Below are 17,562 nucleotides of genomic sequence, written 5' to 3'. Positions count from 1 at the left end.
CCTCTCCCTTCTATGTATGACCTGAACCATTTAAGGACCATCCCAGAAAGCCCAACCCAGTCTAGAAGTATGTTGTGATCGACAGTGTCAAACGCAGCACTGAGGTCAAGTAGCATCAAATAAACATGAATGAACATGAGAAGGAATGTTGTTTCAAATGTGGAAAGACATCAGTACATACCATTTTTCAAGTTTAAGTCCACTGAGGTTAATCTAACTCCTGACTGCTTTGTCGGACAAAATGACGGATTCGGCGTTCTGATTGGTTACCCGTTACATAAAATTTGGCGGGTCACCCATCGGGTAGGACTCTGGTCTCAGTCATAGTTAGAAAAGAAGCAGTGATAGTGAATTGTTTTTTTTTTTTTTTTTTAATTGCAGGTGTTTTCAGAATAAACTTGTATAAACTTTATATAAAAGAATGTTAGGAACAATAACTATGGGACAGGCTACAAACCTTTCTCACTTTCCAAGGATGTTTTTTTAACAGAGCAAACACAATCTTATTTATTTGAAGTTAGTTGTCATTCTAATGTTTAAAGGATGTTCCAAGAATGTTGTTCAAAGAATGTTTTCTCCCAACATTATGAGGACATTCAAAAAACCTTCTACAAACAATGTATAAATAATGTTTTTTTTTTTAATGCTAACCTATTGAGAACATAATAAAAGACCTGATAACATTGAACAAACACTCTATTAATGTTACCAGAATAATGTTTGTTCATAACTTTGAGAGAACCTTGTCAGAACATTAGTCAAAGTTATGAGAATGTTCCAGGGAATACATTATTTACTGATTAATATTAAGCAAAACATTACAATCATTTATTGTCTTCATCATTATTCTTAAAGGTCTAAGGTGAACTAAAGGAAACACAAATAACTTTAGGGGTCTAGAGTAAAATAAATCACACACAGGTCTAAAAGAATGAGGCAACAAACCCTCCACCAAGAAACTAATAGTAAAGAAAGTTAAAAGATTTACATAAAAAATGTAGACCATTAAGGCTAATTACTAATTTAAAGTTAGAAGCTGAGACTGGTGTTAATATCTGAAAGTATTGATTCTGTAGTAGTGGTAATTTACTGTATGATAATGGTGCTTCATTCATTTCCTGAATATGGATGCTCTAGTCCCCAACATTTTTTTCTGGACACTTTTGATGTTGTTGGATTTAAGTCCACAGCAAAGACATCTGAAGAACTTCCGGTACTGCTGTCTGACCTGGACAAGAATGAGATGAGAGCAGAGATTTCATGATATCAGTTTAACCACTGAAACTCATCAACCATAGTAGAATTTCATCATAATAAACAGGCAAGAAAAGGTGTTTTAAGAGACTAGAGTCTCACTTTTTTTTTCTTAAACTGCAAAGCAAAATCCCCAGTGTTATTTAACACCGTTCAGAAACGAGCAGAAACGCAAGAACTACAACTGACTTCAGACACAGCCTTATTCTTTTATTAATTCTTATATTTGATTTATTTTGTTGCTGTTTTGTTGCGACTTGTCTAAATAATGCAGTAGGTGATATAGCCATATCACCCTGTAGCCCAAGACTGGTTGTCCACTGACGCTAAGCAGGGCCGAGCCTGGTTAGTACCTGGAAGGTAGACCTGGAAAAAACTAGGTTTCTGCTGGAAGAGGTGTTAGTGAGGCCAGCAGGGGGTGCTCACCCTGTGGTCTGTGTGGGTCCTAACACCCCACTATAGTGATGGGGACACTATACTGTCAAAAAGCACCGTCCTTCAGATGAGATGTTAAACCGAGGTCCTGACTCTCTGTGGTCATTAAAAATCCCAGGATGTCCTTTGAAAAGAGTAAGGGTTTAACCCTGACATCCTGGCCAAATTTGCCCATTGGCCTCTGTCCATCATGGCCTCCTAATCATCTCCATACACTGATTGGCTTCATCACTCTGTCTCTTCTCCACCAATAAGCTGGTGTGTGATGGACGTTCTGGTGTAATATGGCTGCCGTCACATCTTCCAGGTGGATGCTGCACATTGGTGGTGGTTGAGGAGATTCCCCCTTCCATATGTAAAAGTGTTTTGAGTACCCAGAAAAGCACTATATAAATGTAAGGAATTATTATTATTATTGTTATTGTTATTAGATTCTGTGCACAGTGTACTGCTGCTGGATCTCAATCTGCAGAATCATGATGTAGATGTAGTTTTCAGCAATTGTGAAATACACACCAAGCATAAAATAAGAGCTGTTGCCTCTGAATAAGATATGATTATGAAATTGCATTAAACATTAAAGTAAAAAAACTAGGGTCAAGAACCCAACTAAAGCAAACACTAATCACCATAACATTGACTTCAAACTAAGCATTCAATTACACATCAGCATCTGAACCTCTGTTAATTCTAAATAAGCACTTCTGTAGACACATGACAGAAATAAAGTCAAACTTGTTAGTATTAAGTGTGATAATGTGTAATGGCTGGAAGTCAGCCACAGCTGGTCTCTCATTTTTTCTGTTCTTGTTTCTCTTTTTTCTTTCAGTGATTCTGCTTGTAAACAGCAGGTGTTCATCACTAATGTGATCATCACTTATGGCATGTTTTAAATTTATATAAATAAATAAATAAATAAATAAATATTTTTACATTTTTTCCACAAAATAACAACCATTTATGTAAATTCCACATAAAAAAAAACACACATTTCAAATGTTCATTCATGGAGATAACTTGGACAATTAGCCATAATTTAGTGTAAAATATAGTTTTAAAAGTAAAATACTTAAACACATATGGTGGTAAATTGAGTGATATCTGACCTCAATATTAAGGACACAATAGACAAGGAAGATGAAGGTTCCCTGCTGGGAGTTCAAGATCAGGAAGAGGATCTCCAGCTCCTTACTGCCATTAGTGAAGAAACCCAGAATCCAGGAGCAACCAAGAACCACAAACTGAGCCAGTGTTTTAAATGTCATAATCCTGCAGAGAAACAGAAATAAATAAATTGAAGGTGTCTTTATTGACTATATGTTGTTTTAAAGTAGATTGTTTGTTACTTGGATTGTTTCATCTGTGAAACTTCAACGTTCCGATTTTTGAGAGTTGAGTTCAGACTGATGGTGATGCAGATGAAGAGAATTATGTTTAACTGCACAGTAAGAAAAAAAACAGTAATTAATCATTAATCACTGTTTTCCTTTTAATAAAAAAGTCATGATGAAAAATTTGTTTACTGCTAGTATGACACAAACAGGTCCCAGAAAACTCCAGATAAAACCTTTATCCATTTTAATCCAGCAGCTGTTTGGAAGAAGATACAGACAAAAAAATATCAATGAACAAACATGCACAGTAAATTCCCCAGTGTTAAATTAACACCGCTCTGTGTTCATATGGGAACCACCAGCAGAGTGTTAAAGGTAACAATGAAGCAGTTTTAGAGTTAATTGGATACTTAAGTGAATTATTTGAATGATGAATGTTCAGTTATTAAAGACACCAGATGATAACGAGCAGAATCAGTGAAGGAAAGACAAATACTACAACTGATGGGAATCATGAGTTTTATACTATTGTGGCTCCCAGCATGAGGCATGCCACCATTGTTGAGAGAGATTCATATGTTGATTCTTGATGTTGGGGTGTCTGAATGCATATTTTCTTGAACAAAAAAAAATATTTTTTAAAACTATTTTTAAAAGAAATTGTGCATCATTCAGACACACAGATGTTGAGAATCAGCATATGAATCTCACCTATAGTGACATGCCACAGTGCATACTTGGAGCCCCAATAGTATAAAACTCATGAATCCCATCATGCATTGCAACATTAAGTTTCACCATCGTTGAGAATAAAATGCTGATTCTTGATCTTTGTGTGCTACTAAAAATGGTTAACTACTAAACATAGTAGTTAACCATTTTTTATGATGAAAGATAGATCAACTGAAAATCTTTGTTTATGGTTTCTTCTGCTACAGATTATGTGTTTTGGTAAACACTGTTACAAAAACCACAAATTAACATAAAAAGCAGAGTCCAACTACCCAACTAAATGAAACACTGATTACAATAATGGTGACCATTTTCAATAATACACTGAAACCTAAATCTCTGTTAGTTCTCAAAGATAATTGTAGACAAATTACAGAAATAAAGTCAGTCTGGTTTGTAATAAGAGAGATTTAATGTCTTTTCAGTTGATTTCATCTGAGGTTGTGGCTGAAGTCAGTCAATTGTAGTTCTTGTGTTTCTCTTTCCTTCAGTGATTCTGCTCGTTATCATCAGGTGTCTTCAATAATCGAACAATGATCACTCAATTAATAACTTAAGTATCTAATTAACTCTAACACTGTTTCTTTTAACACCCTGCTGATGGTTCCCATATGAACAGTGAGTGGTGTTAATTTAACACCGGAAATTTATTGTGTGGATGAAGGTGTTGATCAGTGAGCCACTTAAACTAAACTCACTCTTTGCTGCCATAACCTTCAGGAACCACTGCAGCAGACACGCCCACCACAACCAGAGCAACCATATATCCAATCACACACAGGAATCCACTGCTAAGCACCTCCCTCTTTTTGGAGCTGATCTGTGATAGGTTCTTCACACAGATGAAGAGCAGCACAGCTTCAATGAACATCCACACAAAGCCGGAGAGAAAGAGGAAGTGCAGCACACCTGATATCGCGGCACACAACACCTGGAGACCAAGAGAGACGGTTATGATGATTCTCAGTGAGGCTGTGCTGAGCTGTAGGGCTCCTTCATCATTCTCACCTGATGACGGCGTATGAGGTTCAGGAACTGTTGTGTGAGCAGGAACAGAAGGTGAGCCAGCAGAAGACTGATGCAGATGTTGATTCGAGCCACATTATTCACTCCAGGACTCCACTGACAAAGGACAAAGGTCAACAGGGCCAAACTGAAGAACACCAGCCCCACGATCACACACACCAAATTCAACAGATCCAGCAGTGAATTTCTCTGAGGAAAAAATTTAAACAAGAACACGTGAGACAAATTCCAACTGTTTTTATCACCTCAGTTTTTGTAGCTTTTGCAAATATTATTAGGGAAAAGTGAATCTCCACCAGAAAATTGGTACCTTGATTTCAATGAAACCCCTTAAGGCCCTGTTATACTTCAAATGAAATCGAAGAACAAACTGATGTGACGTCATTTCAAACAAAATCAGGCCAAAACAAAGTTTTTTTGGGTTCTCTTTGGGAGTCCGAAATGGATTGCTAAAGCAAACTTTTAGGAAAAGTTAATTCCAGCTGCAAAACACTTTCATAATACCATTGGTCCGTGATGATAATGTCATAGGAGGTGACACTGTTTTTCATGTTTAATACTGTAAAGCTGCTTGCTTTTAAGCAATCTATTGAATAAAATGCTATATAAATAAACGTGACATGACTTTACTGGAGTACTAATTTGCAGAGCTTGTGCTAACATACCCATGTTGTTATGATCAGATGTTCAAATGTCAGATGTTCAATAACAGTACATCTCTGAACTTTTTTGAACTTTTCTTCTACCCCTAAATGAAGAACGAAAAAGAACTTTGCCGTGATTATATTGGGACCTTTTCTAGACGCCTCCCATTTTGGCAAGTGGAGCATAAATGACATACCCAAAATAAAAAGGTTGCTACTCATAAGTCATTCTGAATAGACATAACCAACATACAGTATATTTAGTTGATTAAAATATATCAGCCACAATGCTGCACAAAACAATCTATCCTCGCAATGGATTACAACACGGTTATCTCACATCTGATGAACTGAAGTTTGTCTGTAATTGTCTTGAACTTGTCTTGAAACATCTCTGAGTGTTTACAGAGATAACTGCAGACTATATCAGCATACCAAAGCACACTAAAAAGTCAATTATTTAAATTTATCCACTTGCACAAAATTGAAGAAAAAAAAGCATCACAAAACCTTACTAATCAAGTAGTCTGTTAGAAGACTATTCCACCAATCTTCTGGTACCAGGCCTGAGACACACCATTCCATCATGGTGTAAATCTCACCTGTCTGACATGTTCTCGTACCTCTGGTGGTGTGCTGGTTTGCATGATGAGAGCGAATGTTGACAGATGGACACAGGAACACACAGTGTAGCTGCTGTTGGTCTCTAAAACAGAACAACCATCTACAATCCACTCGCTGATATTCCAGTACACACAGGACAGAGAACCGCTGGGGTCGAACTCCTGCAGAAAGAAGAAAGAACATGCAGAAAATATTACAAGACTGAATATTAGATGTTTTCAGATGTTCATCGGTTCTCAGGTTGGACAGAAGCACATTTCAGTCTCTCACTCTGATGTGTTTGAGGGTGAAGTTGACTGGTTTGGTGAGTTTAGTGTTGGTGGTTTTGGGAAGAGTAGCTGAGATCACGGTGGACATCATGGTTTTAATCGTGTCATTTGATGTGTTGAAGAAGTCGGGCTTCAGTAGATTCTCTATTGTGTTGTAGCTCATGAAAGCCACAGCAGCTGATCCTGTGTGACAGAAACAGAAGAAACTTGTATTCAACACAATGAAAAGCCTCTGGTAAATGGGGTTTAGTGATATATTTTCTAAAATATTTTTATTAAAACATCTCACATACTTGTTTCATTGTTGTTCTTGGCGATCCCAATGAGATCAATGTCCACAGAAGAATTTGTCGTGTCAAGTCGAGGGATTTTATCTAAGGTGACATTTGGTCCAACCATGAAGACTTCAACCTCTGATTTAGAAAATAAGAAGTTATGATTTTTTAAATTAAAGTCGATTCACAAATGTGCAAATAAAAAAATGTATGAAATGAAAAAAAGTACAATAAAAGACAAATAAATAAAATGCCTATTTCTTCCAATTACTAGTTTAAACTCTTCTGTTTACTTTAAAACAATGTTTTGTAACATCAAATGTTATTGATTTAATCACTTGTTGATTTAACCCTTTAACACGTACGATCACACCGGTGTGATCAGACTTGTCTGGCCCCAGGAACGTACGATCACACCGGTGTGATTAGAACGTTCAGTGCATCGCGTGATCAACTGCCAAATTCAAATGTGTGTGCGCGCTGTGGCTGGCGCTAAACCAGAGACGGACGCGCGAAGCGCTATATTACATATATGCAGTGTTTTCAACCAAATAATGTTTATTGTAGATTTCAGACATTTAAATACACACGAGTACTAACAAAACAATATATTTAGAGTTTGTAAAATACACAATGGTGTCTATAGAACAACCCTTTCCATTATAATTAGACGACACGTTTTATTCATATCAGATACATATTGTGAAAGTAACTTTAAAGCTTACTCTATTCTTCCCCAGTTCACCGACTCACTTACTTTCATGTATTTCGGGAGAAGTGGATAAATTCACGGGTTGTAAATCCAACAGATCCGATTCTCTGTGCAGCGCAAACCAACATGGCGGCGCCCATCGCGCATATGGCTCAACTAACATGATCGTTATAAAGGTGTTTAAACTGCAAAACACATACACTTGTCAATCGGAATATTAGATATTTCATGCTATAGTCAACAAATTTGTGAATATTTTGAATAACAAAGGAAAAATTAAATGAAAGCAGATTATCATTCATACAGTGCTGCGGTGTGTCACATAACAAGCAATGACGCGTCACCATGGAAACCATAAAGTGATACGTTCTAAATAACGGTCGCTTCAAAAAACTCACGCTGGGGGGTCAGACAGAATATTTAAAACTTACGTGCGAACACTGTTGCCAACTATTTTAAAAGGAAAGTAGCTAAAGCCTACCCAAAAAGTCGCTAAATGTCGCTAGATGACGTCATGGGTAAATTAGCATACTCGTGACGTCATCACGTCGGTTGCATTCTGCCTGTCTAATGTGTTTTCTCTCCTAATCCGTGCTCACATAGCCTACTGTATTTTAATACAATATAATATAATATAGCCGAATGTCAAATAAAGCTGTTCTCATATATATATAATTTATTTTTTTGTCCGGCAACAAAACGCGTATGATATAATGAATGACATTTTTATACATTTGTAAATTACATGAATTCAGAGAGCTCGGAAACTGGATGAACTAAAGCTCTGTGATAGTGAGTAAAATAAGTGATAATAAGCACACGAGAAAAATGGAAATCAAAACCATCAAACTAAATTCTTTAAATATAAAACAAAGGAGAATCAGAAATAGTGTTTGGTCCATGGCAACACTGTGTGCTCGTACTCGCTCATTCACGTCTGTCAGATGCCGTGCACTCAACGGTGCTGCTGCTCCTCTCAGCCACTCAATGACGGCAACGGGAAAGCAAGACCTCGCGCTCACAGGACAGTGCTGGTGACATTTGAAAAGTTACTGAAGTTTGTCCAAAAAGTCGCTAGATTTGTCGCTAGGCGCTTTTTTGAAAAATTGTCGCTAAAGGGGTCTGAAAAGTCGCTAAATCTAGCGACAAAGTCGCTAAGTTGGCAACACTGCGTGCGAAAGGGTTAATCTGCTAATTGACAATGTAAAAATAAGCTCTATTAACAATTAGGTCATTTAAAAGGTCAAAGGTTAGATCATATACTTTTATATATTTATAATTTTACACAATTATATATTTGCTGTAGCTGCATTTGCCATTGTTGTCCATCACTGTTGATCCACAGCTGCTTTCTAGACTATATTAATTTTTAACTAAATCATATGAAATTGCAAATTATTTTAATGATTTTTTTTTTATCAATAATGTTGATAAACTAAAAGAAGAAATTTTGTGTGAAGAAAAGTGATAAGCCATCCCTCTGTTCTGAATTGAACAAGGTAAATATAAAACAAGTGGAATAAAAATGGTCAACTATAAACACATAAACCGGGAATAAATAACTTGGACGGTCGCCTTGTGAAATTATAAGACAGCTGTTTAGCCAAACCTGTTTGCCACATTTTAATATAAGTATTGAAAACATATTTTTCCTTTAGCTTGGAAAGAAGCAAAGGTTATTCCTCTACAGAAAAATGCACCACTGGGTTTTAATGGTGCCAAAATTCGAACAATAAGTTTGTTATCAGTCCTTAGCAAAGTATTGGAAATGACAGTTTGTGAGCAGATTCAAATCTTCTTTAAAGAGAATAATTTACTCCATGATTTTCAGCATGCACATCAAGAGGGACATTCAACAGGAACAGCATTAACACAGATGAAAGATGGATGGTTCCTTATCATAGATTGATGACAATAACTTAGTAGGAACAGTCTTGTTAGATTTTAGCTCAGCTTTTGATGTACTGGATCATAAATAATTGCTTAACAAATTGCAATGTTACAAATTTACTCCTCATACTGTACATTGGTTTAAAAGTGATCTGTCTAATGAGGAACAATGTGTATTTCATAATGGAAATTATTCAGAGGTGAAAGAGCTGCAATGTGGTGTGTCTTAAGGAAGTTGTTTGGGACCATTAATATTTTCTATTCTTACTAATGATTTTTTTTTCTATTCTTACCAATGATTTTTTTTTTCTATTTTTACCAATGATTTTGTTTTAAAGTGTGCAAGAACAGTCATGTATGCAGATGATACAACATTATATTACATACATTACATTATATATTATATTAGCAGCAAAATCAATTGAACAATTGTCTACTACTCTGGATGAGGAATTATAATCGGTTATAAAGTGGGTATGGAATAATAAGTTTGTTCTAAATTAGATAAAAACTAAAAGCACTGTATTTGGATCAAATTTTAAAGTTAAATTCTAACCACAGTTAAATCTGTCTGTAAAGAGTGTGCCTATTGAACAGGTAGAGGAAACAAGACTTCTTGGAGTTATATTAGACAGTAGACTGTAGTGGTCAAAACATTGCATTTCTCAAATTGTGCAAACAATGGTTATTATTGATCAAAGAAAATATATCAAGGAGAGCATCTGATACTCACAAACAAAACTATGGGTGCTCCAGAAGGGGAGCAAAATATTAAAAATGGTAGGTGGATCCTGTTGTAAAACAAGAAAATCCATGTTCAGGCACTCGCATATTCGAAAGGTAAAAAGCTTTTATAATAAGACAGGGCTACATCTTCAAAAAACACCAATGTGTTTCAGCCCAAACAGGCCTTCAATATGTGTTGGTGTTTTTTAAGATATAGACTTAATAAAGGCTTTTTAGCTTTCGAACCATGCGAATGCCTGGATGGGGATATTCTTGTTTTATCACACGATCCACCTACCATTTATAATGGTTCTTACTTATAAATAAGGGATAATATAATAAGAATGCACAAAAATGTAGGTTGGCCTTTGGTGAAGGATAGGACGATTATTTCCCTGCTTTGTTTTATACTAAATGTTTCTGTGTCTAAAGTTCCTATTGTCAATTGTATTGTCAACTGTTTCAAAAACCAGTGCAAAGCAACAGACTTTAATGTGTAGAGGAATGAAAATATAGAATGATTTTACATCGGATATTACATATTTTTTAACATGTAAAATGCATCTTAAACAAATCTTTAAAGGAATATTTAATGGCACAATATATAGTAAATTGTTCATTTTGATATTTGGAATGAATTTTGGGTTTGTATGTTTTATTGACTTAACTTTATTTTTGTTGATTAATGCATTTTTATATCCAGGAAAAGTATCTAAGTAGTGTCTAATGAGGATCCAAATAAACAAATATATAAACTCCCTGACGTCATATTTAATCATTAATAATACCTGTATCTCCACTCACCTATAGCAGCAAGAGCAAAACTGACATTGCCACTCGTGTTTGTTGGCTTCACCAATGTAGAGATGAGTTTCTCGTTGATTAATAACAAACGGTTTCCATAGTAGGCGAGTTCAGCTGGGCTGATTGATGATGATGATGATGATGATGACTGTAAAATCTTTGAAGTGTTGAGCACCATATTCAAAAGTTTGGACACAGTCTAATTGATCAGAAAAATACAATTACTGAACATGTAAATATCAAGACAGCCAATTAATCAGAACTGTGATGTCAGTCGTTATGTAACTGACAATTACATTTTATTTGATTATTTGATCATTTTTCTCTTGAAGACTTACATCCACAGGAAGCACTTGAGCTGTAATGTTCTCGATCCGATCAAGAAGATTTTGAAGACATTCTATAGAAGCTGGATTCTGAAATCACAATTGAGAAGAATTTGATGATTTTGATGTGTGAGTGGTGACATCTTTAAAGGGGTGGATCATTGCAATTCCACTTTTTTAACTTTAGTTAGTGTGTAATGTTGCTGCTTGAGTATAAACAGTATCTGCAAAGTTACAGCGCTGAAAGTTCAATGCAAACGGAGATATTGTCTTTTAAAGGTATGGCAGTTTAATGCCTACAAAAACGACTGGTTTGGACTACAACAAGCTTCTTCCTGGGATGGAGACATAATAAATCCTGCAATTCCCCAAGGGAACATGCAACATAGTCGGTGAGGCCATGTCATGCGGCATTATTGAGGCAAAGAGTTGTCTACACTGGACACGCATGACACGTCAAAAGTTAATAGAACCCATTATAATCTGTGATATTTTCTACACTGAATGCGGCGCTGAAGACAGCTTCCAGAATCTACACGAGTTCGATGCTGGATTTGCACAAAGGCTTTTACTGAAAGATGAAGCAGTTCCCACTTTAAAAGCAGAAGCTGCTGTTTATCGGCCCCAAACTGTAAGTATGTTTTATTGTTTGTACATGTCTTTTAAATGTATTATGTTGCTATTTTTTGGTTGCATCAAGAATGCAAACAAAGACCAACGCGTTTTTGCTTCGCTAGCCAGTTAGCTAAATTTAAACTTCTATGTTCATAGACAGTTGTTCATGCTATAAATTAAATGATACCTTTACAAAAATGCTACTACTCAGTCATGTATTCGGCTACAGTAAAGCTTTAATAAGGATGAAACCGTATATTGAAAGCTAATAAACAGCAGTAACATTTACAAGTGACAGCATATCTAAACACTTTGACACAAATACAAATGGAAATACTTACCATTCAGAAACATCCTTTAAAAACGTCTCGGGTTACGAGTGTAACCCCTGTTCCCTGAGTAAGGGAACGAGACGCTACGTCGGATGACGTGATGGGAACCCTCTGTATTTTGTGTTCGTGAAGCACCTCTGTATCCAACCAATGAAAAGACGTGACGTCAGAGGCGGGTGACGTCATGGATCAGGAAGCTATAAAGCACACCTGAACAAAAAGCATGCCAGCTTCTGTAAAATGTCTGAAGCAAGCGCACCAGGTATGCAGGAGATACGGCCACGTGACGTAGCGTCTCGTTCCCTTACTCAGGGAATAGGGGTTACACTCGTAACCCGAGACGTTCCCTTTCGTGGGAACTATCGACGCTACGTCGGATGACGTGATGGGAACGCAATCCCAACTACGCCGTGTCTCCGAGTGCCTGGCTGCTATCTTGTAGCACCCTGGCTCCCGGAGTGATGTTAAGATTAAGATTATAAAATCTGATGAAAGTGTGCTGGGATGACCATCCAGCCGCACCACAATTGTCGTCTATAGAGACACCAGATAAGAGAGCTCTGGACGCGGCCATACCTCTCGTGGAGTGAGCACGCACCATTAGAGGACACGGGTACCCCACCGTCTCATACGCAAGTGAGATGGCCTCGACCACCCACTTGCTCATCCGCTGCTTAGATGCTGGGCCCCCCCTCTTAGGGGACCCGTAACATACAAACAACTGTTCTGTTTTCCTCCACAGGGCAGCTCTGTGGACATACGCATCTAATGCTCTTACAGGGCAAAGCAGATTCTTCCTTTCCTGATCCAAACTTGCAAAAAGAGGCGGGCAGAAAGCCTCAAGTACAATTGGACCTGGGACCCTCGTTGGAACCTTTGGAACATAACCTGGCCTGGTATGCAGAAAGGCTTTCACCATACCAGGTGCAAACTCGAGACAAGATGGAGCGACTGACAGCGCTTGTAAATCACCAATTCTCTTCAGAGAAGAGACAGCCAGAAGAAAAATGGTTTTGAGTGTCAAGAACTTGTCTGACACCTCCTCTATCGGCTCAAAGGGAGCCTCAGCCAGCCCTTGGAGCACAATAGCGAGACCGCAAGCCCCCCTGATGGTTGATGTATGAGACCACCGCAGTGTTGTCCGTGCGGACCAACACATGATGATCTCTCAGGTCTGGGAGGAAGTGTTTTAATGCAAGAAACACCGCCATCATCTCCAGCCGATTTATGTGCCAGGAGCGCTGATGGTCCTCCCAGAGACCCTGAGCCGAGCGACCACTCATGATCGCTCCCCAGCCCGTGAGGGAAGCATCTCTCGTAAGCATTACACGATGACCAGAAGTCCCCAGCACGGGTCCCTGGGTTAGGAACCAAGGCTTCTTCCACACGAAGGCATCGCCGCGTGACTTTGATCATGCGAAAAGGATTTCCCCTCGGGGAAAACCCCTTGGTCCTGAGCCACCACTGTAAGGGTCTCATATGCAGGAGGCCAAAAGTAATGACGTTGGACGTAGCTGCCATCAGACCCAACAGTCTCTGAAACTGTTTTACAGTGAGTGACTGGCCTAATTTCACCCCATTCACGGCCCGAGAATGGAACTCACACGAGCAGGGGACAACTGCGCCTGCATCGTGGTGGAATCCCAGATTACACCTAGGTAATTTGCAACCTGACTCGGGACCAGCACACTCTTTTTGGCGTTAAGCCTCAGCCCAAGCCTCTTCATGTGCGACAGAACAACATCTCGATGTTGAAGTGCCAGTTGTTCTGTTTGAGCTAGTATCAACCAATCATCGATATAGTTCAGCACGCGGTTGCCCTGGAGTCTCAGCGGAGCCAGTGCTGCATCCACGCACTTCGTGAACGTGCGGGGTGAGAGAGAGAGGCCGAAGGGAAGAACCTTGTATTAGTAAGCTTCGCCCCCGAAAGCAAACCTGAGGAACTTCCTGTGAGAAGGATGGATGGATACATGGAAGTATGCGTCTTTCAGATCTATCGCTACAAACCAGTCCTCGGACCTGATCTGAGGAATGATCTGTCTGAGTGTAAGCATTTTGAACTTCAACTTTCTTACAGATCGATTTAGTAAACGTAAATCTATGATCGGACGCAACCCTCCATCCTTCTTTGGAACAATGAAGTAGCGGCTGTAAAAACCCGACATTTTGCTGGGAGGGGGAACCCTTTCTATAGCCCCTTTTTGCAAAAGCGTCGTAACCTCTTGTTCCATCACCAGAGACTGCTCTGGGGGTACCACTGTGGAAAGCACCCCCTTGAACTTGGGCGGACGAGAACCGAACTGAATTCTGTAACCCTGTTCTATCATGAGCAGCACCCACTTCGAAATGTTTGGGAGACTTTTCCATTCTTCCAAATATTCTACTAAGGGAACCAGCCTCTCGAGACTGGTCTCTGGTGTTTTTTGAGCACTTGGCTCGTCTATCTGACGCGGCGCACCGGCAGAAAAACGAACCACGCGCTGACCGACCCTCCTCGGAGGATCGGCGGAGACCGCTGTGTCCTGATGCACACTGGGTGGCAGGGTTGACAGAACGGTCCCCTGAGGGCACCGGGAAGGACCCGATATCCGAATCCTCCCGGAGGGGGCTGCCCTCAAGAGATCCTGCGTTATAGATGTCAGGATCTCTTCTTTGAAGCCTTCCGAGAGATAATGACGGTCCTCAGATCCGTCCTACCCCCGGAAGGCTTCGCCTGTGCCGCCCGACCCGGTCCCCAGGATCTACGTGGGGGAGTGCGGGAGGCGACACTGGCCTTCTGTTGTGCCCTGTGGGCTGAGGAGCTGGCTGTCGGCCGAGGCTGCTCGGGGGGATGAGAGCGGCGGGGAATGATCTTAGAGAATGCCGCTGTTTGTTTCCGTGTCTCCTGAAACCTGTCGACGACAGATGACATTGCATCGCCGAACAGGCCATCAGGAGACAGCGGCGCGTCCATAAGCAAGTTTTTGTCTCTTTCTTTAATATCTGAAAGATTGAGCCAAAGGTGTCTCTCCGTGGCCACCAGGGCTGCCATAGAGTGGCCGATGGATTTGGCCGTCTCCTTGGTGGCCCGGAGAGCTAGATCTGTTGCTTTCCTGATCTCGTGCAATGCTTCGAAGGACGCTTCCCCGCTCTCATCAATTTCCCCTAGCAGGTCGGCTTGATATGCCTGCAAGATCGACATTGTGTGAAGGCATGCAGCCGCCTGACCTGCCGCCGAATAAGCATTGCCCACCAAGCTCAAAGTTGTCTTTAGGGGCTTGGTGGGCAGCGTCGGGGTCTTGTGGGACGATGCAGATTCGGGCGAGAGATGGCTCGTAAGCGTCTCCTCGACCCGAGGCATCGCCCCATAGCCATGGCGTTTCAGTCCAACTATATTGCTGTACAGCGATGTTTGCGGGCTATACAGTCTGTACTGGACTGGTCTCTTCCACGACCTCGACACCTCGGTGTGGAGGTCGGGAAAAAACGGTAGACCCCGACGCTGAGGTAGTGACCGAACCGGGAGAAACCTCTCATCTAGCTTACTTTTGGCTTTATTTTCAGCTTTTTCTGCGGGCCAGTCAATATTCAGCTTTTCTACTGCCCTGGTCACTACCTCTAATAGCTCCTCGTATGCAGGGGATGAGGATGGCGGTTCCTCATTGACGCTCTCCACATCAACCTCCTCGGAGGAAGATATGTTGAGTGTCGGTGCCTCTCTTCGGGGGGAAGAAACCGCTATGCGTGCTTCCGCCACCAAAGGAGAGACACTGGGTCTAGCGGGTAAGGGAAGCGATAGGGCGGCGCCCGTCTCTTCCCCCTCCGCTAGATCCATTTGTGAACCCCACGAGTGCAGCCTTCGCTGTGCCTCGGCAGCAGCGGGACCAGACCCGCGGGGAACACTCGCCTCGGCGCTCTCCTCGAAGAGCGCCCGGCGAGATCGCAGCACTCTGAGGGTGAGCCGTTTGCAGTGTACACAGACGGCTCCCTCGAGAGCCGCCTGTGCATGCTCAACCCCCAGGCATTTCACACACATGTCGTGTGTATCTCCTGTCACTATGAAGCGTGGACAAGGAGGAGTACACTTTCTAAACTGCTGCTGCTTTTCCGCCATAATAATGCTTTTGTCTTATTTTTGTACTTTGAAACTCTTGTCCTCCGACGAAGAGATCACTGTGTGAATATATATATCAGACAGACAACAATAAATAAGACAGACAAGATACAGAGAGCGCTTGCTGAAGACAACAGAAGCTGGCGTGCTTTGTGTTCAGGTGTGCTTTATAGCTTCCTGATCCATGATGTCACCCGCCTCTGACGTCACGTCTTTTCATTGGTTGGATACAGAGGTGCTTCACGAACACAAAATACAGAGGGTTCCCATCACGTCATCCGGCGTAGCGTCGATAGTTCCCACGAAAGGGAACCGTGTTTGCAGAGGTTCTGCTTGATCCTCTTTAACATTACTGCTATCTGGGTCTGGTTCGGGTGGTTTGATACATCAATATAGACACCGTTATTTACATTCCCACTGAAGCACATGTGACAACTAACGGTAAGGGCCGTGGCGTTACTGGATGCTTCAGCGATTCACAATATTTTTCACAATACATTTTTTAAAAAACTAAGTATTAAAAGGTTAGTTCACCCAAAAATGAAAATAATGTAATTAATTACTCGCCCTTATGCTGTTCTACACACTTAAGAACTTTGTTCATCTTCAGAACACAAATTAAGATATTGTTGATGACATCAGATGACTCAGTGAGGCCTCTATAGACAGCAATGCCATTGAAAATCTCAAGATCCATAAAGGTACTAAAAACAGATTTAAAAGAGTTCATGTGAGTTCAGTGGTTCTACCTTAATATTATAAAGCGACGAGAATACTTGTGTGTGCCAAAAAAACAAAATAATGACTTTTCAACAATATAGTGATGGGCCGATTTCAAAACACTGCTTCAGAGCTTTACAGATCGAATCAGTGATTCTCTTCATTCTCTTAAATGGCTTGCTAAGCATTCACAGCTACCCACAGCTATTCACATGGACCGCAAAACCATCAGCAATTAAAAGAAAAGCACATTCATATTTACACACATATCCACAGTGTATTGTACTGCTCTAGTTTGCTCTATTTTTGATAGGAACTGTGAGTCCAACTCTACAACTTCAATTTCAGAAGCTTAACTTACGGTGCATCCATCCGGCAGCATTATATTTATACCTGCAATGACAGAAATCAGCATGAAGACAATAATACAATAAACTGCAAAATGTTCAAAAAATAGCCCCTGAAAAATATCTATTCTTACAAGCAACTATTTCAGAATTTACCAAACAGATCAGTAGGATTCAAAATGAAAGAAAGATGCAATTTATGAAATATTGATCCAACACAGAAATTTACAATAATGAAAAATGCAGCCATGTGACCATGAGTGTGGGGATAACGAAAAAAAAAAATGTGGAAAAACATGAAACTAAAATCTAAACGTGACTATGTCACTATACCTACTTTCAGTCTGATCAAAATGTGCAAATAATCTTATCATCATGATTTGCACATGCAACCTCATGGAAAC

At 40.1% G+C, this 17,562-nt stretch overlaps 1 protein-coding gene across 1 annotated transcript; it reads right to left on the bottom strand.

The window, feature by feature from the left end:
* Window positions 1–383: 383 nt before the first annotated feature.
* Window positions 384–10,939, bottom strand: LOC125278160 (adhesion G protein-coupled receptor E3-like). The gene is made up of 10 exons (XM_048207019.1): window positions 10,726–10,939; window positions 6,612–6,731; window positions 6,320–6,501; window positions 6,049–6,210; window positions 4,764–4,970; window positions 4,454–4,686; window positions 3,213–3,279; window positions 3,036–3,127; window positions 2,796–2,958; window positions 384–1,228 (listed from the first exon to the last, which is right to left on the bottom strand). The coding sequence occupies exons 1-10, from the start codon at window positions 10,901–10,903 to the stop codon at window positions 1,112–1,114; spliced, it is 1,521 nt and encodes a 506-aa protein (XP_048062976.1). The 5' UTR covers window positions 10,904–10,939; the 3' UTR covers window positions 384–1,111.
* Between the last annotated feature and the right edge of the window lie 6,623 nt (window positions 10,940–17,562).

Source organism: Megalobrama amblycephala, linkage group LG1 (genome assembly GCF_018812025.1).
Source record: "Megalobrama amblycephala isolate DHTTF-2021 linkage group LG1, ASM1881202v1, whole genome shotgun sequence".
In the NCBI taxonomy this organism is placed as follows: domain Eukaryota; kingdom Metazoa; phylum Chordata; class Actinopteri; order Cypriniformes; family Xenocyprididae; genus Megalobrama; species Megalobrama amblycephala.
Note: the sequence above shows the minus strand (reverse complement) of the source record. Positions and strands in the feature narration are given on the sequence as shown.

Coding starts and splice junctions, on each gene's coding strand:
- LOC125278160 (XM_048207019.1), bottom strand. CDS start 10,903: ATGGTGCTCAACACTTCAAAGATTTTACAGTCATCATCATCATCATCA. Junction 6,502..6,611: donor CAAGAACAACAATGAAACAA/GTATGTGAGATG, acceptor TCTGTCACACAG/GATCAGCTGCTGTGGCTTTC. Junction 4,971..6,048: donor AAACCAGCACACCACCAGAG/GTACGAGAACAT, acceptor TTTTTTCCTCAG/AGAAATTCACTGCTGGATCT.